Source organism: Somniosus microcephalus, chromosome 10 (assembly GCF_052327205.1).
Source record: "Somniosus microcephalus isolate GS21.2 chromosome 10, FLI_Smic_1.0, whole genome shotgun sequence".
NCBI classification, from domain to species: domain Eukaryota; kingdom Metazoa; phylum Chordata; class Chondrichthyes; order Squaliformes; family Somniosidae; genus Somniosus; species Somniosus microcephalus.
The window spans coordinates 189036349-189062823 of NC_140996.1; the positions used below are offsets into that span (position 1 = coordinate 189036349).

General features: G+C 39.7%; 1 protein-coding gene across 2 annotated transcripts in view; it reads left to right on the plus strand.

The window, feature by feature from the left end:
* The window catches only part of rfc3 (replication factor C (activator 1) 3), a 34885-nt gene extending 9472 nt beyond the window's left edge, over positions 1–25413 (plus strand). Inside the window, exons 2-9 of one of the 2 annotated variants that reach the window (XM_085999347.1) lie at positions 5886–6023; positions 10831–10898; positions 13122–13219; positions 13661–13842; positions 17082–17218; positions 17780–17878; positions 23000–23069; positions 23706–23887. In XM_085999347.1, coding sequence (XP_085855473.1) covers positions 5886–6023; positions 10831–10898; positions 13122–13219; positions 13661–13842; positions 17082–17218; positions 17780–17878; positions 23000–23069; positions 23706–23789 — 876 coding nt within the window. In that variant the 3' untranslated portion in view covers positions 23790–23887. Of the gene's footprint in view, positions 1–5885; positions 6024–10830; positions 10899–13121; positions 13220–13660; positions 13843–17081; positions 17219–17779; positions 17879–22999; positions 23070–23705; positions 23888–24977 lie in introns of those variants that run through there. The other variant, XM_085999346.1, reaches the window with a different exon arrangement.
* The last annotated feature ends 1062 nt before the right edge of the window (positions 25414–26475 follow it).

Sequence of the window (26475 nt, forward strand, 5' to 3'; positions counted from 1 at the left end):
CGCGGCAAGAGAGCCCCAGGTGGGCAGAGGAAACGCTTCAAGGACACCTTCAAAGCCTCCTTGAAAAAGTGCAACATCCCCACCGACGCCTGGGAATCCCTGGCCCAAGACCGTACAAAGTGGAGGAGAAGCATCCGAGAAGGCGCCGAATACCTCCAGTCTCTTCGCCGGGAGCAAGCGGAAGCCAAGCGCAAACAGTGGAAGGAGCGCACGTCAACCCAAGCACCCCACCCAGCTGCCCCTTCAACCACCGTCTGCCCCACCTGTGACGGAGACTGTAGGTCCCGCATTGGACTCAAGTCACCTGAGAACTCATTTTTAATGTGGAAGCAAGTCATCTTTGGTTCCGAGGGACTGCCGAAGAAGATTTAAAGATTAGTACAGAGTTTGGAGGCATGAATTGCTCCAGTATGACGTTTTACTGTACCGGGTCGAGAAGTATTTAATCAAAACATTACCTTGTACTTTAGGGCTACGATAAAGGAAAAATCTTCAGGTGCCAGAGATGGCCAAAAGTTAACGACGATCAAGCAATTGTGCTCAATTCCAAAGAATTTTTAAAAATTACTTGATTGATTACTGTTGTCTGAAGTTTTTTTTCTTCGTTAATCCTTCTCCCTCTTTCCCCTCCCCCAAACATAGGATATGCTCAACCGTGGCCAAGACTACAGGTGCCTTATACTCTGGATGTACATTATACTCTGGTATATTATACAGAACCTTATACACTGGCTTTTCCTAGAACGTATGCCAGCATATACATTATAGTAGTACAAGAATATCAACTTGCATTTGTGTAGCACCTTTAATGTAGTAAAACATCCCAAGGTGCTTCAGAGGAGCGTTAACAGACAAAATTTGACACCAAGCCACATAGAGATATTACGAAAAGTTTGGTCAAAGAGGTAGTTTTTAAGAAACGGGCATAATGCAGCGTATATATATCTGCATTTGCAGCAATGATGACTGTTTCAGAAGAAGTTAAGACATTAATTGTTCAGCATTTATAAGAACTTAGGATAAGGGCATAAGACAATGTAGCTGGGTTTGGCACACACTCCCACACAAGTGTTACTTGGCTCAGTTTGTAGCACTATTGTCTCAGTCGTAAGGTGGTGGGTTCCACCCTGAGACGTGGTTGCAGGGTGACCAAGGTTGGGAACTAAATATTTCAGGGTGCTTGACTTTTAGAAAAGATATGCAAAATGGAACCGGTGGCGGGGTAGCCCTGATAATAAAATGGAACCGGTGGCGGGGTAGCCCTGATAATAAAATGGAACCGGTGGCGGGGTAGCCCTGATAATAAAATGGAACCGGTGGCGGGGTAGCCCTGATAATAAAATGGAACCGGTGGCGGGGTAGCCCTGATAATAAAGGATGAGATAAGGGCAGGATTGAGAAAGGATCTTAGCCCAGAAAATCAGGATGTAGAATCAGTATGGGTGGAGCTAAGAGATAACAGGGCAGAAAACACTGGTGGGAGTAGTTTACAGGCCCCCTAACAGTAATCATGGTGTTGGACAGAGTATAAATCAGAAAATTAGAGGAGCATGTAACAATGGTAATGCAATAATTGTGGGGACTTTAATCATATAGACTGGGCAAACCAAATTGGCAAAAGTAGCTTGGAGGACGAGTTCATGGAATGCATTCGAGACAGTTTTCTAGAATAATATGTCGAGGCACCAACTAGGGAACAGGCTATTTTCGATCTAGTATTGTGTAATGAGACAGGGTTAATTAGTAATCTTATAGTAAAGGATCCTCGGGAAGAGTGATCATAATATGATAGAATTTCATATTAAGTTTTAAGAGTGATGTGGTTAAGTCCAAAACTAGGGTCTTAAATTTTAATAAAGCATATTACGGAGGTATGAGGGGTGAGTTTGCTAAGGTAGATTGGGAAATTAGATTAAAAGATATGATGGTAGATAAGCAATGGAAAAATTTAAAGAAATAATTCATAATTCTCAATGAATATACATTCTCTTGGGAATAAAAACTCCACTGAAAAAGTGGTTTAACAATGGCTAACTAGGAAAGTTAAGGGTAGTATTAGATTAAAAGAAGAGGCTTACAATGTTGTTAAGAGTAGTAAGCCTGAGGATTGGGAGGGTTTAAAAAATCAGCAAAGGATGATGAAGAAAATGATAGAGGGAGAAAATAGAATGAAAGTAAACTAGCAAGAAACATAAAAACAGATTGTAAGAGCTTTTACAAATATGTAAAAAGGAAGAGATTAGCAAAAGTAAATGTGGGTCCCTAAGAGGCAGAGACAGGAGAAATTATAATGGGGAATAAGGAAATGTTAATTTTAAAAAAAAAAAACTTTTGTATCTGTCTTCCCAGTAGAAGACATAAAGAACATAGCGGAAACTGTGGGGAACCAAGGGTCTAATGAGAACGAGGAACGTAAAGTAATCAATATTAGTAAAGAAAAAGTACTGGAGAAGTTAATGGGCTAAAAGCTGATAGCCTATATCCTAGGGTTTTAAAAGAGGTGGTTGCAGAGATAGTGGATGCATTAGTTTTGATCTTCCAGAATCCCACTGTTCGAGAAAGGAGGGAGAGAGAAAACCAGGAACTATAGGCCAGTTAGCCTGACATCAGTAGTAGGGAAAATGCTAGAATCTATTAAGGACGTGGTAACAGGGCACTTGGTAAATCACTTTGATTAGGTCAGCATGCTTTTATGAAAGGGAAATCATGTTTGACAAATCTTTTTGAGGTGTAACTAACAGGGTAGATAAAGGGGAACCAGTGGATGTAGTATATTTGGATTTTCAGAAGGCATTCAATAAGGTGCTACACAAGAAGTTGTTGCACAAGATTAGGGCTAATGGGTTTGGGGGTAATATATTAGCATGGATTGAGGATTGGTTAACCAACAGAAAACAGAGAGTAGGACTTAACAGGTCATTTTTGGAATGGCAGGGTGTAACTAATGGAGTGACGCAAGGATCAGTTCTTGGGCCTCAGCTATTTGCTATCTATTATCAATGACTAATGAGGTGACCGAGTGCAATATATCCAAGTTTTCTGATGATACAAAGCTAGGTGGGAAAGTAAGCTGTGAGGGGGACACAGAGGCTGCAAAGGGATATAGACAGGTTAAGTGATTGGGCAAGAAGGTGGCAGATGGAGTATAATGTGGGGAAGTGTGAAATTAGCCACTTTGGTAGGAAGAATGGAAAAGCAGATTATTTTTTAAAAGGTGAGAGACTAGTAAATGTTGGTATTCAGAGGAATTTGGGTGTCCTTGTACATTAATCACGGAAAGTTAACATGCAGGTACAGTAAGCAATTAGAAAGGCAAATGGTATGTTAGCCTTTATTGCAAGGGGGTTGGAGTATAAGAGTAAGGAAGTCCTGCTGCAATTATATAGGGCTTTGGTGAGACCACACCTGGAGTACTGTGTACAGTTTTGGTCTCCTTACCTAAGGAAGGACACACATGCCTTTGAGGCAGTGCACCGAAGGTTCACGAGATTGATACCTGGGATGAGAGGGCTGTCCTATGAGGAGAGATTGAGTAGAATGGGTCTATATTCTCTGGGGTTTAGCAGATTGAGGGGTGATCTCATTGAAACATATAAAATTCTTAGAGGTCTTGACAGGGTAGATGCTGAGAGGCTGTTTTCTTCGGCTGGAGAGTCTAGAACTAGGGGTGATGGTCTCAGGATAAGCTGTCGACCATTTTGACTGAGATGAGAAATTTCTTCACTCGGAGGGTTGTGAAATGGAATTCTCCACTCCAGAGGGCTGTGGATGCTCAGTCGATGTGTACATTTAAAATAGATCAATAGATTTTTGGGCACTAACTGAATCAAGGTTTATGGGGATAGGGTGGGAAAGTGGAGTTGATGTAGAAGTTCAGATCTTATTGAATAAATGAGCAAGTTTGTGGGGCCGTATGGCCTACTCCTCCTATTTCTTGTGTTCTGATGTAACTCTACTAGGGACTTGAACACAATCTAGACTGACGCTTGTGTGCAGTACTGAGGGAGCTCTATTATCGGAGGTACAGTCATTGGTATTGGTGTTTGTTTAATCTCCCATGGCATTTCAAATGGTTAATTCGAGAATAAGTCTCTTTCTTAACTGTTTCGTCTTGCTGTTCCTTTTTTATCTATCTTCCTCTGATTCTGTCTCTCTCTTTGCTCCAATTCACTCTTGAAAGGCGCAATATAAATGCAAGCTCTTTCTTTACCACATTCCCATTCCTATCCTTGCCTCTTTCCCTTTGAACTGCCTACTTTACACCTGTATCCTCCCCTCCCTTTGCTCCACTGTGAGTCAGCTCATGCTTAACTCTCACTGCACTTCTACTTGCCACCTGTGTTTTGGGGAGTGAGAGACCAGAGGAACCCTCCTTACCCTCGACCAGTTTCCAACTTGCCCCTCCACCCCCATCCTCCCTCAAAGAGGCTTCATTTGCTTCCAAAATTAAAAATTTTTGTAAAAAAGTAAGAAAATAAATTAGAATGAGGAAAGAAACTATATCTATCTGCCTTTTGCACTCTCCCACCCACTGTTTCATAGATATAAAAAAATTAGAATCTGTTGAATAGGTGTAAGCCATTAGCATTGACCGAACTGAGTAAAACACAGCTTCAAAATTCAGCATTAAACTGCATCTGCCACCTGCTCAAATAGTCTAATTTCCCCATATCTCATTTCTATCTTCCACTGTATTGACCATCCTTGCTATTTTATTGTCATCCTCAAACTTCTGAGATGAAGAACGAACTTATATATTTACTAGCTGGGGGAGCCCGGCTTTGCCAGGGCTGTTTTGGGCCGGGCGGTTTAAATCGAGTCCCAGGCTTTGGGGCCTGTCTGTCTGTCCCTGTGTGAATCTGCTGCCGGGCAACATTTTAAATCGAGTCCCAGGCTTTCGGGCCTGTCTCTGTGTCCCTCTGTGAATCTGCTGCCGGGCAACATTTCTACCTTTTAATACCTTCAAAGATGAAAGTGAAAGTACTTATAAAACGTTTTTGGTAAATGTTATGTTATTTTTAAAAGAGATACTAACTTTTTGGAAGCTGGATTAGCAGATTTTGAGCTGGAAGTAGTGAAGCAATGGCTGCCCGATGCCTGAGTTGAAAAGCATTAGTCCCGCCCACAGACGCAGCGATTGGCCAACCATCAGGTGACTGAACTGTAGGATTGGTCAATCGTGACGGCACAGGATTGGTCGACCTTGACGTCAGTCAATCAATGCTAATTAGCAGATAATGAGTTTAATTTAGAAGGTTTTTTGCATAACGCGCGAACAATTTTCGTCCGACCGAAAAGTAAATACGCTTATGACGGTTCTGGAATCGTAAGCTTTCTTTCGATGTAACACACGTGTAGGTACGCTCCATAACTTTCGAGTTTATTCAATACAGACAGACGGAACGACAGACAGACGAACCGCTTTGATATAGATAGATATAGCACCTTTCACGACCTCAAAACCTCCCACATTTTTCACTGCCAATGAAGTACTTTTGAAATGTAGTCAAAATAGTAGTGGAAGCAGAATTGATGATAGCTTTTAAAAAGGAAGTGGATCAAAATTTGAGAAGTATAATTTAAAAGGTTTTGGGGAAAGGGTGGAGGGATGGGACTAAATAGCTCTATCAGAGCTGGCATGGTAGGATGAATTGGCTCCTTCTGTGCTGTAAAACTATGATTTTGCTATAATCCTGCCCAACCTTCATCACCACCAAAACACATTATTTTTTCTTCTCACTTGCTGTTTGTGGGACTTACTGTGCACAAATTGGCTACCACTTTAGCCTACAACAGTGACTTCAAATACTGGTCAAAGTAGTACTACACTGTATTTATCAAGTGAAACTCTGGCTGTTTAGTGACCTTTGCTTTGTTTCTACCAGGTTCAGTATGGTGATTTCCCTCATTTGCTGGTGTATGGTCCTTCAGGCTCCGGAAAGAAGACCAGGATAATGTGTTTACTTCGTGAACTTTATGGTGCTGGAATAGAGAAGCTAAGGATTGAACATCAAACAATAACAGTAAGGAATGGTTTGTGTGCTTAAATGTATACTTCAGCAAAATGAAGGGGTTTAGAACCTATGCATAATTTTCATCATTATCAGGCATATAAAGAGTGCAGTTAGAAGGGAATGACTTGGTGCTTGTATACTTTTATGTACTGTGTGTGTGATATTTTCAGTTTCACATTATGGTTTTTGGCAAAGTAATTAAAAGAATACTCTTCTGAAAAATATGAAAGTTATGGCAAGTCCCTTAAGAACAATTATTTGTGAAAATATTACGATATGATAGAGTAATTGACTTCTAGTTTTATAACTTCAATCAATTTGGAGCACTACATTGATATCTATTCATCTCTCCCAGTCAGCGTGATTCTAAATGGAATCTAATAGGCAATCAATATGATACTTGTTCATAAACCTAAAGTGAGTGGTCTGCTTAAAATTAATTGTTTTAAATGCTCCCAATTTGTAATCCTGCACACTACCTTCAAAGATCCCAACTGGCAGATTTCCTGCTTCCTTTGGTATGCCCGGTGCCCACAAAACTCTTAATAACTCCACCCCCCTGTGAATGGCAGAGGAGTTTCAGTGTATAATTTATTTTAATTTTGGGCAGTTCAAGTTAATGATATGTGCAAATGGATTTTCACTGATATGGATAGGGATGGAGCAGGAATGTTGATGTTGCTTTCCCATGTCTGCTCTCTAAGCGTGACTCTAGTGATTTGTGACACTACCTACTGATCTGTGTTACTTTTGAATTTTGAGGGATTTCTGCTGCTGCCTTCACGTTCTTCTGGGCTATCAGATAACTAACCACAACTGCAGCAATTCTGTTTGTACTGGCCGCGCTAGACGTGCTCCTATCTAGCTATCCAGCAAGTTAAACACTCATTCAAAAATAATTCTTCTGAAGCCGGTTGCTGTTTTGAAGCTTTACTTGAACAAATTTGTGAAACTGTAAAACAAAGACAAAGTATGTTTTGTACATAAACTGAGTACTATACATTCGATATTACATAAGATATAAACATATTTATAACAGTAGAATGGACTAACTGTATAACTAACTAACATTTGGACTAACTTCTATAACTATCAAATATTAACCTTTTATAAACATAGTATTATCAAAATATTACTCTGACAACATTGCTATTATGCTAAGGAACAAAGATACTCACAGATATTGCGCTTGGCCTAACATGAAATCAGATTACATTGGATTGTAAATGGAACCTCTCATGGCAGATTCTCCATTACTCAAGTCAGGTTCTTCCTAGCAAAACTGCTTCCTGGGGTCAACAGGAAGAAAGGTAGGAAGGTCAAATGACCTCTCACAGGAAGAAAGGAACAAAGGTCAAATGACATCACAGGAAGAAAGATCAGATGACCTTTCCAGCATACAAACTGTTAACACAATAACCACCACCAGAGGGTGCTATCTGCACACATAAAATGTTCATTGGTCCAGAACACTGTTGTTCCCTCCATGATGGGAGGACATGGTTTCATGAGCTGTTTTATAAAGGAGGGCTCAGGTTATATGAGACTTTACAGAGTCAGTTTTGCATTGAAGGTAGTGATTTTTACCAGTACTCCTAGATTTGTCACGGGGCAGTTGGAAGGCAACAGAAACGCACTACTAGACCTTTGACACACTGGAAGATTTCTTTTGCATGAGCAATGAGAAACCAACAACTTTATTTTACTCTTTGTTTCAATGAACTTGCTGAGTTCCGATCAATTACAGCGCAATGAGGAGACAATCCAAAATACTGACATTGCGAACAGCAGTGGGAGGCGATATGTGGGTCACACACAATCCATTGAGAAAAAATTCACTTCAAATGCTGCATTGCATTTACCATATCCCTGTATGATTGCAATTCTGAAACTCTTCAACCCTAAAACATGCTGGAGGGACTGTGGTCAGCTTGGGAGCCTTTAAAGATTTTTTGGACCTTAAGGTACCTACTTCTAGTGAATTGCATCAACAATGGAGATAACAATTGATTCCAGCAACATTAACTTTTTTTCTGGGCTTACCTGTAAATCTGCCTTAGGATCCTGACAGAGGTCAACTTCTTTACTTACTATTATACACTGTACAGCATTGTTTTCTAGTTGGATCGTTCCAGGTTCAATTACCAGCTAGTCCTGACAGATTGTGGATGATAAACCAGTCATAAAAAATAATGAACTTTGTGTCTGGCTGGATAAATTCTTTCAAAGTTGGGCTCCTTTTCTGGAATACTGAGAGTAACAGGCCACTTCTAGCCCTGCCAGACATCCCAGATGCGCACTGGGGACACTAGGACTAGGAAGTTAAAAAATCTTTACATGAGGAAGCTATTACCTTGCTCTTCTCTTTATTCCCCTCCACCGTGCTGCTGTCTACCAAGCAAAAGTTTGCAAACCATTCTGTATTCCTTTGCAATGATCCTGCTATTGCTTGGAAAATTTTGCAGCCAAGTGCTGGGAGCAGTGTTTTTTTTCTCTCTGGGCACACTATATCGAGTTACATCAAGTCTACAGAACAGAAACGGGCTATTTGGCCCAGCTGGTCTATGCCGTCGTTTATGCTCCACAGCAGCTTCCTCCCACCTTTTTTCATCTAATCCTATCAGCATACCCTTCTATTCCTTTCTCATGTTCTTATCTAGTTTACCCTTAAATGCATCTAGGATATTTGCCTCAATTACTGGTAGCAAGTTCCACACTCTTACCACTCTTTTTCGGTAAAGTAGTTTCTCCTGAATTCACTATTGGATTTATTAGTGACTATCTTATATTTATGAACTCTAGTTTTGCTCTCCCCCACAAGTGGAAACATTTTCTCTACTTCTACCCTATCAAAACCTTTCATTGGCCCAGAAATTCGGGTCTCCACGGGTGAGTACACATGGGGTACTCGCCCGTAGGCCCAATGGAAGTGCCGGTTTCCTGCATGTGCAGGAAACCGGCACTTCCGTTCCCCTGAACGAAGGGGTTCAGAGTTCGAACGCATGCGCGGGGGAGGCTGCGCGTGCGCATCGAACTTAGTTTTTTTTTACAGGTTTTCCCAGGGGGGGTAAGTCTGCAGAATTTACACATAAAAAGCAGGCGTAAGGCCTGCTTTTTACAAGGTAAGTGGTGAATTAATTAAAATTAAAACATTTTTTCCACAGGTTTATTATTTTTAAATATTTTAAAGCAAGGTAAGTTTATTTTTAGCCCTGTTAGAAAATAAAATTATTTTTTTCAAAAATTTAAATTATTGTTTAAAATAGTTATTTCATGTAATTTATAGTTTACTTAAAAAATGTGATTTAAAAAAAAAAAATTTTATTTGAAGATTTAGTCATGTTTTGGGGCCCGTAGTATTTATAGGTTTTGACAGCTCTTCCTGTCAAACTTATGAATGGAGCATTCCCTGCTCCGATTGGCTCCCCATGGCCCACGTGATCCAAGGGGACGCATCGAACTAACTGTGCCCCTGGGATACGCAAGCACTGCGCGCGGCGCAGCTGGAGCAGGCCCCAGATCGGAATTCCACGGGGGCCCACGGCTCAACGGCCGGCGCGCAAGGTAAGTGCAGGTCGGAGGCTTTCACCCGCAGGAAGCCCCCGACCCGAATTTCTGGACCAATATCTTAAAGTCCTCTATCAGGACACCCCTTAGCCTTCTCTTTTCTGGAGAAAAGAGCCCCAGCCTGTTTAGTCTTTCGTGATAGTTATAACCTCTCAGCTCTGGCATCATCCTTGTGAATCTTTTTTGCACCTTCTCCAATGCCTCTGTATCCTTTTTATAATATGAGTGAATCTACTTCTTGGCTTCTTCGATGCTCTATATAATCAACCATTCTCTAGTCAGGAACTTTATTCACCTAATGTAGATATTTTTGGTGCATTTTTTTGTGATTGGCAACTGCAGTCTAAATGCACTCTAGACTATTGACAAATGGTCAGTACTCCATAGAATGTTATGATTTTTGTGCTGCTGAGGCCATGGAAATGTCATAGTGGAAAGTAACCAGTCTGTCGAATGATGGGTGAATGACTTTTGAGAAAGAGATAGCTGTTCTTTTGCTAAGAGACAAAAATCCATGAAGCTTGAACTCTGTTGTGGGCAGTTGCACTCGCCTCTTGTGCCATGTTATCCACCATTATGTTCAAATTAGAAATTATATCCAGTTTTGTTTGAAAATCTGGTGCCCTCCTGTATTTCTAAAATGCTATGTATTGGGAGTTTGTGTACCACGTGTTCACTATACAAAATAGTATTTGCAAATACTTTCATTTATTGAGAAATGATTGTGTTCTAAAATCATCTGAGGTCATGATGAACATTTCCACACACGGCATTTATTTTAAAATCAAACAAAACTTGGTATGTGTGTGTATGTACATATACATTTTTAAGATGTAAATGATTTAAGTTTGAATCAATGGAGAAGAGGTGTTAATGAAGAATAAATCAACTTCATAGTATCAAAACTGCATAATCCTCTTGTTTTTATGCAGTTGGGAAGCTAAACCACTTGCTATCTTTATTGTCTGCACTTCGTATACAAACCTGTTATGAAAAGGCTGAGATGTCCATTCTGTTTCCTGTCTCTAGGATTCAGAAATGGATACAAAGCATGATTGTATTATCTAGGATTTGGAGCTACTTATTAATAGAACTTTAAAAAAAAATACTCTGCCAATGAAGTGATTGCAGTGCAACAATGCAAGAGTGGTTAAATTAGCACTTGTAGAATTGAAGCCCTAACAAATCAAGCCAGCATGAATACTATTAATATTGTAAATTCTCACTACTTTACTGTGCATCTTTACAGACACCATCCAAAAAGAAACTGGAAATAAGCACAATAGCTAGCAACTATCATCTTGAAGTTAATGCGAGGTAAGTGCTCCCAAAGCATGAGAATTTTGTTTAACCTTCAATTTTAAGTGTCTTGTTAATCTAAAAAGGTGGGATAGTATTAGCAATTTGAACACTTTTCCTTGCATTTCCAATGCCAATTGAAAGAATGTATTTCCTCCACACTCTGACCATATTGGGCCAATTTTCCTCTGTGCCTGAGGTATGCCTATTTCCCAGGTGTGAAACAGAGGGAAAAGGGGTGGAGACATGTTATGCTGCCCCCTTTGTGGGTGGAGTGCACATGCCTCTCAGATGACTATGTAAATGATGCTTGAATGACATTGGAGTGCTTCCTGTGTCACTTCCCAGGACCAAATGCTGCAGCATCCACTGAAATTGGGACTTGGAAGTTATTCCCTGGCCTACAAATTGGAGAATCTGAGAAAAGGCTTCCATTAACCTCCAAATAACAAAATAATTCCTTTTCTAGGCTTCCCAGTCCTGGTACAGCAGTCCACTTTCGTCACTCCATTTTGGCGCACGCTTAATCTTGGGGGTGTTCCTGTGCAGGGGAATGCTAATGACCTGCACCAGAAAATGTTGACGGGTTTGGATGCATTTTGGGCACATTCCACACAACTTGTACTCTGCCAGAGTGTGGAAGAGGAAAACTAGGCCCTAAATCTCAAGTTTGTTTCTTTGAACATCACTACTATGGAAGTATGACATTTCCAATCCCCACATACTGTCCTTAGGACTGACTGATTTATTGCTTATTTTAGTGGGTTTTTTGTTGTTGCAGTGACCTCTTGGAAAAACTCTATTAGAGTCTCCCATGACTCTTTCATTTTTATGTTCCTTTATTACAATCACCAGAGAAAGAGACCTTTATGTCTGTCTTCTGGACTAGATTTGAACCCAAGTCTGTGGGGCAAAAGGCACTGGAGTACAATATTTCGATTTGTACCTCAAACTTACTCTTAGAAAGCCATTTTGAGCTGCCTTTATTGGTGCTTGGGAAAGGAACACTTGTTTCGCTTTTGGCACCCAGTGTGAATATCCCAGTTCAGATAAGTATTGCAGTGCCAAATGCAAGGTATAAATGTAGAGCGGCATCATCATCATTGTTGTGGAATCAGAATTGCTGGAGCATGCAGTAGGCTGAAAATTTGCCTACCTCATACCCCGGTATTTTACCGAGGGTGTCTATGTATCTTGCAGCCACTATGGTCAGTTTTGTGAGCTGCCTAACATTGTAATAATCGTCGGTAGCAGCATTCTAGTGGTATGCCACCTAATATACAAAAACAAACCTGCCTCTGTTCTACCTCAATTTCTCAGGAACTGCATACCCAGTTGAACTTGTATGAATTTTCCATTTCCCAGTCCAACCATCCTCATGACCCGTCTGACTAATTTTTGCAATTAGTATTGAAATATGAACTGTTTTGTGCTGTTCATCCCAGACAACTAAGAAATGGATAGTGACTGTCTAGATTTACATGGCATCCCTAGTGTTAGCAAAAATAAATTGCTTTTGTGCCATCAGTCTGAGCTGAATTTAAACTTAGGCCCCAGAAAAGGCAAGTGTTTTAACCCATTTGCCACGTTGTTTTGTTTCCTCTCTATGCTGTGACACAAATAACAACTGTAATATTTCTATGCTTATTTTATATTGGTACTTTAACATATCTGACTCTTACAGAATTGGTACTGATCTATCATGCATTTTTAGATGTAACTTTTCAACCAAATTAATATGTGCATGACACTCGAAGGAAATTAAATGTTTATTCCACTCTAGTGACTCAACTGAGCTTCTCTAGTAAGTAAATGAGTCATACTGTAGTGGTGCCAGGCTTAAACCCTGATCTCAGCCAGGGTGGTGCTAGGGGTGGTATAATTTGCATCAGAACCCCTGGGCATGGGAGGAGAAAAATCAGCCAGAGTTCCTGCTCCTGATCGCTATCCAGTGGCCCTTGATGGATGTGGATGAGGATAGGATCATCTTGGCTATGATGTTTCCTTCCCATGATCAAATAGCTTACTGATGCTCGCTGTCGAAGCGCACGAGAATAATGGCTACTTGGGTGGAATATTGGAGAGCACCTGTGAAACTGTATCTCAGCAAAGAGAAAAAAAAGAGAATACTGGAAAATATATTTCAATCCAGATTTGCTTCACTTCCTGCATCCTCCAACTGTCTGTTATTTCCAACTTAACAAAGCATATCAGAATTCTAGAATGATGTTTCTGTTGCAGTGATGCTGGGAACAGTGACCGAGTGGTTATTCAAGAACTGATTAAGACAGTAGCGCAGTCTCAACAGCTTGAGACAAGTACACAGAGAGACTTCAAAGGTAAGAGGCTATACAATTCTGAGAGACTGGAAAGATAATCTAATTTATGGATATCACAATTTAAAAAAATAGTGTACACTCATTACATAGAAGTAATTTTGTTTAACTTATTAGAAAATAGAACTTTTACTTAGATAAAATGCCTTGGTTGTGGTTGATCGAACCTCTGCTGATTTATCACAGTGACACAGTTTTCCATAATATGTAAAACCAAAAGAGCTGTCTAAATAATGTATATTAAGTGCTACGGTATGTTTTGGGTTCAGAGATGCTATTATATTTAGTCAACACTTTGAAGCTCAAAAGCTGGCTTGGCCATACCTTGACAGAACAGTGCAACATGTTATAATAATTCTAGACTTTGGTGCTCTTTATATACACATTGTATGGAAAGAAGCTAAGCAACTAATGAAATGTTCTCATTTTTATTGGTTCTGACAGTTGTATTGCTGACAGAAGTTGACAGACTGACAAAGGATGCCCAGCATGCACTGAGGAGGACTATGGAAAAGTATATGTCTACTTGCAGATTAATTCTTTGCTGTAACTCAACATCAAAAGTCATTCCTCCTATTCGTAGCCGATGTCTTGCAGTGCGAGTCTCTGCACCCAGCATTGAGGAAGTAGGTGTATTTGTCTTGATGAAATTCGTAGTTTTAGCTTTTTTAGTTATCGGTGAAGTGTCGATTAAGTCATCGGTAACTTTTTTTTTAAATTGAAGTTTGGAGGGATGTATTTCAGTCATGCTACAATTCATTTCGTATAATGATTTGCAACTTTACATATTATGTACTGATTTATTGACACTGTTTTAGTTAGTGAAAACACTCCGGTAAGAGGCAACAAATATGAGACTGTAGTCATGAAAGTAGCTGTGCCACAGAAGGAGGGGGTGGGTCCATACAATGACATGGAGACAGTGCTGTGGTAGTTTGGTAGTTAGTTGGAAGTTGCTGTAATTTTTTTTTTTTTAATTTCTGATTGTGTAATGTTTTATATATAACACCATTTTAAGTTTACAGTCCTTCTCCTTCCACTGCCATGAATTGTATTCCAGTTGATTATTTAACTGTTTCTCTCTGAAGACTCCTGAACATTCAGTAGAAATTGGGGCATTGCACAGAAGAACTTATAGCCTTACAGTTTAGTAGCACACCAGCATTGTAACTTTGGTCCACTGATTAGCATAATAATTCAAGCTATAAATGCTGTTTTTCATCAAAGACATTCAACATCCCAGCTACATGATGATAATTCTGACCCTTTCAGTGGCACTCCAAGTACTTCTGTTATGGTTGGGGCAATTGTGTAAAAAGAAAACGAACACAAATGGTAACATTTAGCTGTGATAGTAGAATAATAAAACTGAACCAGTATAAAATAATTCTAGGTGGCTTGAAAGACTTATTTAATCGCAGGGAATAATATTAGCTAGAAACTTCACCTACATGTCTCATACTGCAACACATGCCAACCCAGGAGGAATGTTGTAGATATTGTTCACTGCGAACCAGTTGGATACTGATGTGTTATAAATGTTAGGCAGCCAGCGAAAGTATTTGGCACACTGACTAGCTTTACTAGTCCTACAATCGAAAAGACTTAACAAACTGTGGCACCAGATTCTTTTGGTATTCTTAATCCTAATTTCTTAAATTCTACTTCTAAGGGGCAGGAGGTTTAGAGGGGATTTGAGGAAAAACTTTTTCACCCAGAGGGTGGTTGGAATCTGGAACTCACTGCCTGAAAGGGTGGTAGAGGCAAGAACCCTCACAACATTCAAGAAGCATTTAGATGAGCACTTGAAATGCCATAGCATACAAGGCTACGGACCAAGTGCTGGAAAATGGGATTAGAATAGACAGGGCTTGATGGCCGGCGCAGACACGATGGGCTGAAGGGCCTCTTTCTGTGCTGTATAACTCTATCTATGACTATTCCTTGCTGCCAAATATTTTGTTGGTATGTGCTAATGTGAGCTGATCTTTCCCTAGCTGGTTTGGAGAAGTAGACAGAATGCTGGGCAAGGTTGATCTTTAAGGATGAGTATCATAGTGTGTAATAACCCTACCTACATTCTGTACCTTGGGTTTGAACCTAATTTAAATGTAAAAAGGAGGAAGACACCTGATGAAAGTCTGCATCTTTATCTTGGATGTTAGTCACAGTAGAGAACTGCTCTTGAATTGCTATTTAATTCATTAATAAGTGGGTGCATGGGACATATAAGGGAACCACATATGACCAAAAAGTACTTCTTTCAATCGCTTGGTGCAAAATATAAAAAATATTCCACCCTCCCACACCGCACTTTAATAAAGACATGTACAAAGAGAGAACTCGGTGGTATAATAAAAATAATGGTACTAGCTTCACATCTTGATTGTTGGGGTTGACGTCTTAGAGCTTAGTCAATATTTTGAGCCTCTGGTCTGTTTTTTTTTAAAAACTGATCTCAGCCGGTCTTCTGTCATGTGATTCTGTGGCCCTGGTCCCCTGGCTGAATGAGACCAAGTATTCATATCCTGACCTGCATATTGGCAGGGAAAAGAGGATTGTAAATTAAGAGACAATTAAGGTGCATTTATAGTACAACTATAGTGAGTGTTGGTGAGTGAAGAAAAAATTGACAATACAAGATCAAAAAATGATAATACCCGTTATAGCTTTTGTTTTATGTTCCGTAAACTTCAGAAAATCTATTCAGCTGAGAGAGAGACATGGAAGTGAATTTTTACTTTTGCTGTCGGGCAGTAACGGATCGGCTGCCTGTTTTAAACTCCGCCCAATTTTTGTTTCCATTGAAGTCACTCCAGCGAAAATCAGGCAGTGTATAATCAATCTGTCCTGCTTTCTCACACACGGCTTCTCTTTTTTTAAATGTTTTAAAGATTTTGAAATTTCTAACTTCCAATAATTTTGAAAAACTTCTCAGCAGTAACTACTAGAGTGTTCCATCAGTACAGCTTGCTGAGTGGTACTAATGCATCCTGGGAAATTGGGTACATTTCTTAAATTCATGCCATGGGATCTTTTCTGTCAGAAAATGCAAATAAAGTGTCTGTTTAATATCTCATTGGAAAGACTAGAGAAACTAGAAAACTCTTCATTAGAGCAGAGCATGTTAACGGGTCTGATGCAGGTGTTCCAAATTAAGGATTTTTGATGAGATGCAAAAGGGGGAAAAAGCTATTTCTGCTTGTCGAACAGTCAGTAACTAGAGAGTATACATTTATGTGCTTTGGGGTGTCCTGAACTCTTGAACCATGCTATATAAATGAAAGCTTGTTCTTTGAGTTTTCAAATGAAATGCATATTTTAGAGACTGAATCTAATATTTAATAGATTAATATTTCATAATTTCACAGAATAATGGACAGTCATGGAATTCTATCCCCCAAAGCACCGGTAAAAATACCAGAATACTTATTTAATAAAATGGAATTTGACTTCTTCAGTTATTGCAAATCAGTTGCTCTGTTATCACCTAGATGGCAGAAGTATCCTTATTATTAATAAGCAAAACTCCTAACTCACCATATGCAGTGCCAGAGCGGTCTGCTAGTATTCAAAAATGAGAAGACTGTACCAAAGATGGGTAAACATGTCAACATCCCTTGTATATACCCATTATTATTAGCATTCCCCTTTAAATACTTCAAATGTATTTGTATTTCTGACAATTTGACCATTTTAATAACTGCACTCAGTGACTGAAGTAGTGGTGTAAAATGGTATCTGAACAAACCTTTGGAAACGTGCTGGCCTGAATAATGAAGTTGCAGTATTTTCTGTTTTGTGAAGTATTGCCTAAATTTAAGGCAATGTGCAGGAGTGACAATCTGAGCTCGTTTCTTCCCAGATTTGTCATGTGCTAAGCGGAGTTTGCAAGAAAGAGGGTCTCGTACTTCCTCAAGAACTGGCTCGGAAAATTGCAGAAAAATCCAATCGCAACCTTAGAAAAGCACTGCTTATGTGTGAAGCCTGCAGGGTTCAACAGTAAGTAAAAGATTAGATTGATTTTTTTTTTTAATTCATTCTTGGGATATGGCCATTGCTGGCAACGCCAGCATTTTATTGCCCATCCCTAGTTGCCCTTGAGAAGGTAGGGATTTATTTATTTAACTAAATTCAAATTGCCATGGTGGGATTTGAGATCCTGTTCTCTGGATTGCCCAGGCCTCTAGATTGTCCAGGCCTCTAGATTACTAGTCTAGTAACATAACTACTACGCTACCATACCCTTCATACTGTACTTTGAGAATTCATGTACTTTGATATTTTCCCAATCTTCATTACACAAAGTAATTTGAAAATGATATTCTGTAAAACACTATTAGTTTTTGTACAACAGTGGAAGATCAAATTTTAATCTTAACTTAATGTCACTCTTTCTGTATTTTAAGTTTCAGATTCACAATAGCAAAATTGAAAATGCACAAATTTCTACCAGTTCCAGCTACTGTGCACTAGACCCTAAAAATAGAAGGGAACTACGTGGCAAGACTATCTAGATTGTCTTCGTTTTTCTTGACCTGTAAACATTTTTATGCTCTTTAGATATCCATTTTCAGCAGATCAGGATATTCCTGAGACAGACTGGGAAATATACCTCAGAGAAACTGCTAATGCTATTGTCAGCCAGCAAACACCACAAAGGTAATCCTCCTGGAATTTTCTTTTTCCGCCACCAAAAATGGAAGGAATTATGTTTAATATTATTTCTTGCAATCTATTAGATGAATTATGATGCAACTGCTTTAGGAGATTTTTGTAATGATGTAAATAACTTCCTCTCATCAGATCCTTCATTTCAAAACTGAATTTGATGCAGCTAATGGTTGACCATTCACTCCGAGGCTCAGTTTGGTATTTGAACGCTCCTTTCTTCTATGGGAGAATTTCACTTGCTCTTCGCTAGGCCTCCAAAGTTAGCACATGGAACACTACATACGATGAGACAAAATAAGTAGAAATAGTTACACTCTGAAAAGTTCCATGGACCCACTGCTATGGAGGCTCATTAATGGGGGGTCACCGAGAAGTCTGTACCCCAGTACTGACAGCAAAAGGGTAGCAATGAAAGTGAGTAAATATAATGGTGTGGGGGAAACTGTCTAATATAGTGGACGACAAGCCAAATGAGAGATTAGGAGGGGTGACCAGAATTGGGTTTTAAGGAGGAAGAGAGGTATATGAGAGGGAATTCTTGAGAGTGAGACCAATGGTAGGGCGAAGGGAGAGGGGTGCAACAGAGTTAGAGTGGGGGAGGTTGTAGATCTGGAGGAGTGAGGCCATAGACAGTAAACACTAATATGACAATTTTAAATTTGAGGTATTGGGAGACCTGGAGCCTATGTAAGTCAGTGAAGATGGGCGTAATGGGCAACGGAACTTGACACGGGTTAGGATACGTGCAACAGAGTTCTGAATTAGTTAGTTTATAGGGGGTAGAGAATGGAAGCCTAGCCAGGAGAGCATTAGACTGGAGTTATACTCCCAGCTCAACGTACTGCTACAACAACAGCTTGCATTTATATAGCACCTGTAACGTAGTAAAATGTCCCAAGGCGCTTCACAGGAGCGTAATCAGACAAAAATTGACACCGAGCTAAAGAAGGAGACATTAGGACAGGTGACCAAATGCTTGGTCACAAAGGTAGGTTTTAAGCAGTGGAGGAGGGAGAGGTGAAGAAGTGTGAGGAGGGAATTCCAGAGCTTGGGGCCTAGACGGCTGAAGGCACTGCTACCAATAGTAGGGTGAAGGAAGTGGAGGATACAGAAGCCCAAAGTTGGATGAATGCAGAGTTCTCGGAGGGTTGTAGGGCTGGAGAATATTACAGAGATGGGGAGGACTGAGGTCATGGAGGGATATGAACACGAGGATAAGAATTTTAAAATTGAGGCATTGGTGGACTGAGAGCTGATCTAGGTCGCCGAGCACAGGGTTGAAGGGTGAATGGGACTTGGTGCGATTTAGCATATGGGTAGTATACCGTCGCCACCAGACAGTGGTGTGCTTGCACCCAATGCAGAGCTCAGTTCACTGGCATCCAGATGCAGTTATTTTCTTAGTCTTAGCAAATAACAATAAGACAGACAGCATTAAATAATTAAAAAAAGAATTCCACTGATCTCTTGGAAAAATGTTGTTTTGCAGTGGTTGCAGTTATAACCCATTTCCTTGAATTATTGTTTGCCATAAAGCAATTACAGCATAAAGCAATAATGTGGGACACCACCAAGTTTGAAGAGTTCCACAGCTTTGAGGTCCTGAGAAAGAATAAGTTAAAGTAGGATAGTGTGCAATGAGTATTGATTTCAATAAAATTGGATTATTTGGAGGAGGAAAACATATGTAGCATGGCAATTTGGAGCTCAGAAGGAACAAAAGAGCAATGTACAGAGGACTACTGACCATAATATCAATAAAGGGAAGAGGGTAAAGGCTGGAGATGAGAGCGATTGCCTATTGAACAAGAAGCTTTTTCTGGTATCCTCTCCAGGAGTGCCTGGGAAGTGCTAGAAGACCAATGGAATTCAAATAGGAATGGAACAGTTTTGAGATGCCACAAGGTCAAGTGGCATAGTTAGGCCTGGGACATTAATAGATTAAGAAGGAGTAAAGATGTAACCAGCCCAGAATGGAAGGTAGTTTTTGGTTATATTTACAAGAGGCATGAAGAAACCGTCTTTGAAGAGTTCAGAAAATTGCTGCATGGGCATTGAGGCCATCAAGATGTTCAGCCATTGCACTGCAAAAGGACTGTAGGCTGTAAGCACTGGGGCATCGATCTGAAGAACTGATGAATGTACAGGAAAAAATTTTTTATCCGGCACGGGCGGGACCGACGTGGTGCCGGTTCATCAAAAATTCCAGATAACCGAACGCTATAGTAAAAGATACGGAGCTGAGAGCTCCGTATAAAGCAACAAACCCTGTTGCCAGCTTCAAAACAATGGCCACAAGTTGCAAGCGTCTCTAGCTTAGCAACAGCTGCAGTCACACCCTTGCACAGCAACACATGGAGGAAAGCAAGTAATAAAAGTTACCTGAACCTACTCCTGAATTTTGCCGGTTAACCGACATTTCCGGTTATTTAGGTGCTGGTTAATCGAAAGTTTCCTGTAAAATGGCATCAACAAAAGAGCAATTGGTTTTGTGACATCCATCCATTTATCCTACCAATGGGCAGAAACTTATCCATATTGAATTTTGTCTGCCACTAATTTACCCAATTGCAGACTTTATCTGATTTCTTTTCTGAGTCCCTGGCTGCTTTTTCTGTCTCGACAGCCCCAACCCCAAAAGATACTTCTCCCCTTTAACAATACCTGCTCCTTTCTTCCCTTCAGCCAATTCTTATCTACACTAAAGTTTTACATTTAATTCCCACTTTCAATTCTATGAGCAGTCTTTCATGGGAACTTTATCAGATTTTTTTTGGAGATCTAAGCACCACATCACATGGTTTTCTACTGTCCTTGTGGGATGTCACTTCCTCAAAAAAGTCAAGAAGCTTCATCATGCAACATTTTCTACTTCTAAAGTAATTTTGCCTACGATTTATTAGATTATTTTCATTCAGGCATTCCTTAAGTTTGCTCTGATGATGAATTTCATTATTTTACCAGTTATTGATGTTGGCCTGGGTATATAGTTTGTCACTTTTTCTTACATTTGTGTACTATGATGGCTTGTTTCCAATCTAGTTTCTAATCTTTCGCCTTTGATTCAGGCGGGCATGGATTATCCCTTGATCCCTTTAGCCTTAAGAAATATATCCAACTCCTTCTTGAATATATTTAATGAATTGGCCTCTACTGCCTTCTGTGGTAGAGAATTCCACAGGTTCACCACTCTCTGGGTGAAGAAATTCCTCCTCATTTCTGTCCTAAAAGGCCTACCCCTTATCCTTAGACTGTGACCCCTGGTTCTGGATTCCCCGACCATTGGGAACATCCTCCCTGCATCTAGTCTGTCTAGTCCTGCCAGAATGTTATAAGTTTCAATGAGATCCCCTCTCATTCTTCTAAACTCTAGCGAGTACAAGCCCAGTCGACCCAATCTCTCCTCATACGTCATTCCTGCCATCCCAGCTATCAGCCTGGTGAATCTTCGCTGAACTCCTTCCATGGCAAGAATATCCTTCCTCAGATAAGGCGACCAAAACTGCACACAATACTCAAGATGTGGTTTCACCAAGGCCCTGTACAACTGTAGCAAGACATCCTTGTTCCTGTACTCAAACCCTCTCGCTATGAAGGCCAACATACCATTTGCCTTCTTAACCGCCTGCTGCACCTGCATGCTTACCTTCAGCGACTGGTGCACAAGGACACCCAGGTCTCGTTGCACTTCCCCTTCTCCCAATCTATTGACATTCAGATAATAATCTGCCTTCCTGTTTTTGACACCAAAGTGGATTACCTCACATTTATCCACGTTATATTGCATCTGCCATGCTTCTGCCCAATCACCCAACCTGTCCAAATCATCCTGTAGTTTTTTGGCATCCTCCTCACAGCACACACGTCCACCCAGCTTTGTGTCATCTGCAAATTTGGAGATATTACATCTAGTTCCCTTGTCTAGATCATTAATATATATTGTGAATAGCTGGGGTCCAAGGACCGATCCCTGCGGTACCCCACTAGTCACTGCCTGCCACTCGGAAAAAGACCCGTTTATTCCAACTCTTTGCTTTCTATCTGCCAACCAGTTCTCTATCCAAGTCAATACCTTGCCCCCAATCCCATGTGCCTTAACTTTACACGCTAATCTCTTATGTGGGACCTTATCGAAAGCCTTCTGAAAGTCCAAATACACCACATCCACTGGTTCTCCCTTATCTATTTTACTAGTTATATCCTCAAAAAATTCCAGTAGATTAGTCAAGCATGATTTACCTTTTGTAAATCCATGTTGACTTTGTCCGATCCTGTCACTGTTTTCCAAGTGATCTGCTATTACATCTTTTATAATGGACTCTAGCATTTTCCCCACTACTGATGTCAGGCTTACCGGTCTGTAATTCCCCGTTTTCTCTCTACCACCTTTTTTGAACAGTGGGGTAACATTAGCTACCCTCCAATCCATGGGTACTGTTCCAGATTCCATCGAATGTTGGAAGATGATCAGCAATGCATCTACTATTTCTAGGGCCACTTCCTTAAGTACCCTAGGATGTAGATTATCAGGCCCTGGGGATTTATCGGCCTTCAATCTCATCCATTTCCCTACAAATACTGATTTCTTTCAGTTCCTCCCTTTCATCAGACCCTATGTTCCCCGACATCTCTGGGAAGTTATTTGTGTCCTCCTTTGTGAAGACAGAACCAAAATATGTATTTAGTGCAATACTGAGGGAGAGCTGCATTGTTGGAAATGCAATTTTTAGAGAAGCTGTAAAACTGAGGTCACATGTGTTCCCTCAGGTCGACTTAAAAGATCCCATGACACTATTCAAAGAACAGGGGAGTGCTCCCAACATTTACCCTTCAACCATCCCTACAAAAACAGATTGGCCTGGATTCTGCTGTATTGGATGCAAACTTGCTTTATGTATAATATTTTTGAGGCATTTTGCAGTGAAGCAATAAAGGAAATAGTGTGTTGTCTCCATTTGCCATAACACATTGATTAGGATGCCATCATCTAACCTGGTGAAACATAAATAGTGCTGATATATTCTCTTTGGCCCCTAATATTAATAAGAGCTGATGTTTCATTGAATTTCTTATGCAACATTCTCTGAGATGTCTGTGTCTCCTTTTTAGGCTGCTTGAAGTACGTGGACGGTTGTATGAGCTTCTGACCCACTGCATACCCCCTGAGATAATAATGAAGGTATGTTACAAAACACCATTTAACCCCATCTTTTTGTCATACCATACTACAAAAATATGAGCTAAAATCTATTCCTCAATGTTGACTAAGAGGATTTTTGGTATAGTTGAGCAATTTGGCCATGCTAAAAAGTTTAATTCTAGAGCAGTGTCGGGGGGGGGGGGGGGGGTGGTTGTGGAAGAGACTTTTTAAAGCAGTTTTGCCATGCCTCTCAAAGCACTTCATATATAATGAGTTATTTTGAAACATTGTGACTGTTATGTAGGAAAATGTGGTCCATTTTACACATCACAAGATCCCACAAACAGCAAGAAATAAAGAACCTGTTCTGGTTTTTGATGCTGTTGGTTGAGGACGGGCAGGACACCAGGATAATTCCCTGCCATGGGATTTTTATGCCCACCTGACTTACGAACTTGTCAATGGGACCATAGTTTAACATCACATCTGAAGAAAAACTGACAATACTAGAGTATTAGCCTAGATTGGGTGCACAAGTCTTAGAATGGGGCTTGAACCCACAACCTTCTGGCTCAGGCAAGAAAGCTACCCGTTGAAACAAGCTTTATTGGTATACTAATTTGCTATGCCACAGAGTAATGGAAAGTAGATGCTAACCTACTGTTTCTCACACAGCAAGTTGCTGATTTCTGGAAGCAAGCAAGCTGTTTCTTTGCTGAGTTGTGGGTGGAGGAAAGAGGATGGAAAATTACATTTTGATGGGAGTCAACCTTTTGCATTCTTCTGGTGGTATAGACATCACTAACTTGGTCAGGGAGTGATGTAAGGAAAATTTTAACTTCCAGTTGGAGAATGCATAATGTAAAAACAAGACGCCTTAATTTTATGATGGTTTCAGCTGTCTATAAAAAAAAAAAAAAAATTTTAATTCCAAAAAATGTTAAAATCCTTTTATGGTGTGATAGGGTAGTAACAGAATTTTATCAAATTGAGGGTCATCTGTAAGATTAATGACCCTGACATTTAGTTGTCCAACTTTTACTTAGTTTAGCAAGACCACACATTGCTACTTGACTGCTTAATTAATTAGAAAATCATATATATTGTACAGTGTGCTACCCGGCAACAGTGCATTAAAGGGATGAGGTGGTGTCATCAGTCATATGAATGAAACTTTTCTATAATATTTATTGACCAATATTTGATAAGTTTGCCATTATTGCAACGCAGTAGCTTATCTACGGAAATCACAGCCCCTACAGGTGCTGCTTGCCAAAAGGAGTGCTGAACGTAGGTGGTCAATTTTATTACAGTATAACTCAGTTGAATGAAATTAATGATCTGGACATGCAACCTTTCTGAAATTAATTGTTTTTCAATCTTGTTCATTGGGGTATCTCTATAGGCCCCTTTTAAATTGGGATTTTGTACATCAAAACATGACTCCTCCTGTCTGCTGCATGTTGATGTAGAAAAATAAAGAAAATGCAATGATTTTATTGCAAAACAGTACAGTGCTTTGTGTGACACTATTTTCTCTGTATAATTGTGACCCAACATTTATAGAATTGCTCCTATAGTTTGAGCTAGTCTGTATTATACTGTGAAATGCCATTCATGAAGTGAGTACTTTGATGAATAGAGATGTATTTGATAGAATTGTGTGTAATAAAGACAATTAATGTTGGGTTTAAATGTCCAAATAGTATTTATGCCCAGCTAGCATAGGGTGAAAAGGAAGAACAAAACTGACGAGTCACTTGTTACATTGTATATTCACCCAAGTCAGAAGTACGGATTGCTCATCAAAGTCTGTCTGCATAATCTGAGATCTGTTTTGGAATAATTCATATACAGTTTGAATATGTTCACTTTGTATGAACTGCTCACAGCAAGTGTAGTGATCTGTAAACTTTCAGATTCATTTGTTTAAATTTTCTGTTTCAGGGTCTCTTGTCAGAGTTGTTAAACAACTGTGACGGTCTACTTAAAGGGGAGGTTGCACAGATGGCTGCCTATTATGAGCATCGTCTGCAGCTTGGCAACAAGGCCATCTATCACCTGGAAGCATTTGTGGCCAAGTTTATGGCTATTTACAAGCAATTCATGGAAGATGGTTTGGAAGCTATGATGTTCTAATGAACTTCCTGTGTTTAAAGATGTTCTCTGACTTTCAGTTTATGAAGGATGTGCGTATAACTGAATGAATCTCATTGCTATGGAAACTCAATCAAAACTTGTACTATACTTTAGCTGTCTGAATAAATCCAGTCTATCTTTGCACAAGCCTGCTTTGTCCCAGTATAACAAAAAAACTGAAACCTACTGTAAATAATAAATTGTCTGCATCCACAATAAACAGAATCCTAATGAAGATCAGGGATATCTGTTTTGTATGATTTTTTTTTTTAATTTCTTAATTTCAGGGCTGCAAATAATCGCTTTGCTTGTGGAATTACTATTTTTTTTCCTTGACATAAGAGGAGAAGGGAACACTGGAAGATTGGAAGAGGAAATGTGCAGTATCACATTCTCTGCCTGGTTTGAAAATATTTACATTGATTTTAAGAACACAACTGGCAAAATTATGTTTCTAAGATTAAACATAACCTTGAAAAAGTGTACCGATAGATCAATAATGTAATTATAGATGCAGTAGGCCACTGGAGGCTCAGATTCTCATTCATTTGGAGTTGAACTTTTCCAAAGTATAATTAGTATAAAAATTAAGCAAATAATGTAAAAATAAGTTGCATTAGCAGAGCCACTGGAAACATAAATCCCTTGTATTTAGTACCAAGAGAATGGGATCTAAAGGTTAATGAATATTGCAACAATAATTAATGTGAGCTCATACTTAATGTTGCAAATAGTCTGTAACGGTCGTCTTCATACTGCAATAACTTGCATTTATATAACGCCTGTAACATAGACATGTATTGCAAGATGCTTCACAAAGGTGAGAGGGGAAAAAAAATCAGATTTATTTGATTGGTTTCAACCCAAAAGTAGGTAAGCGCACACATGAAACAAGCACGACCCCCCCTTCCCGGTCAAGGAAGAATGCTGGGAAATTCATCTTTTGCAAAGTTTGTCTTCATGAATAGTGAATTATTTCTTATTTGGACATTTTAAACGGCCTAATTACATGCAGTTCAAAACATGTTGCTGTTGGATGGTCTTCCACCAAAGCTGTTTATGGTGATCTGGTTTCCTCTTGAACTGCTTTGTTATTGTAGTTAGTGCTTAGCTTCTGACTTTTCTCTATTTACCGTGGGGGCGGGGCGGGCGGGTTCTGAGGCTAATAAACTAACGATTTTCACTGTCAGAAAACGCTTTGAAATTAAGAGACTAATCTGTTGTGGAATTATTTTGTTGTTCACAAATGCCAGATTTAATTTAATTCCTCTACCCACATAATTGTGTTCAATTTAATTGGATGAGC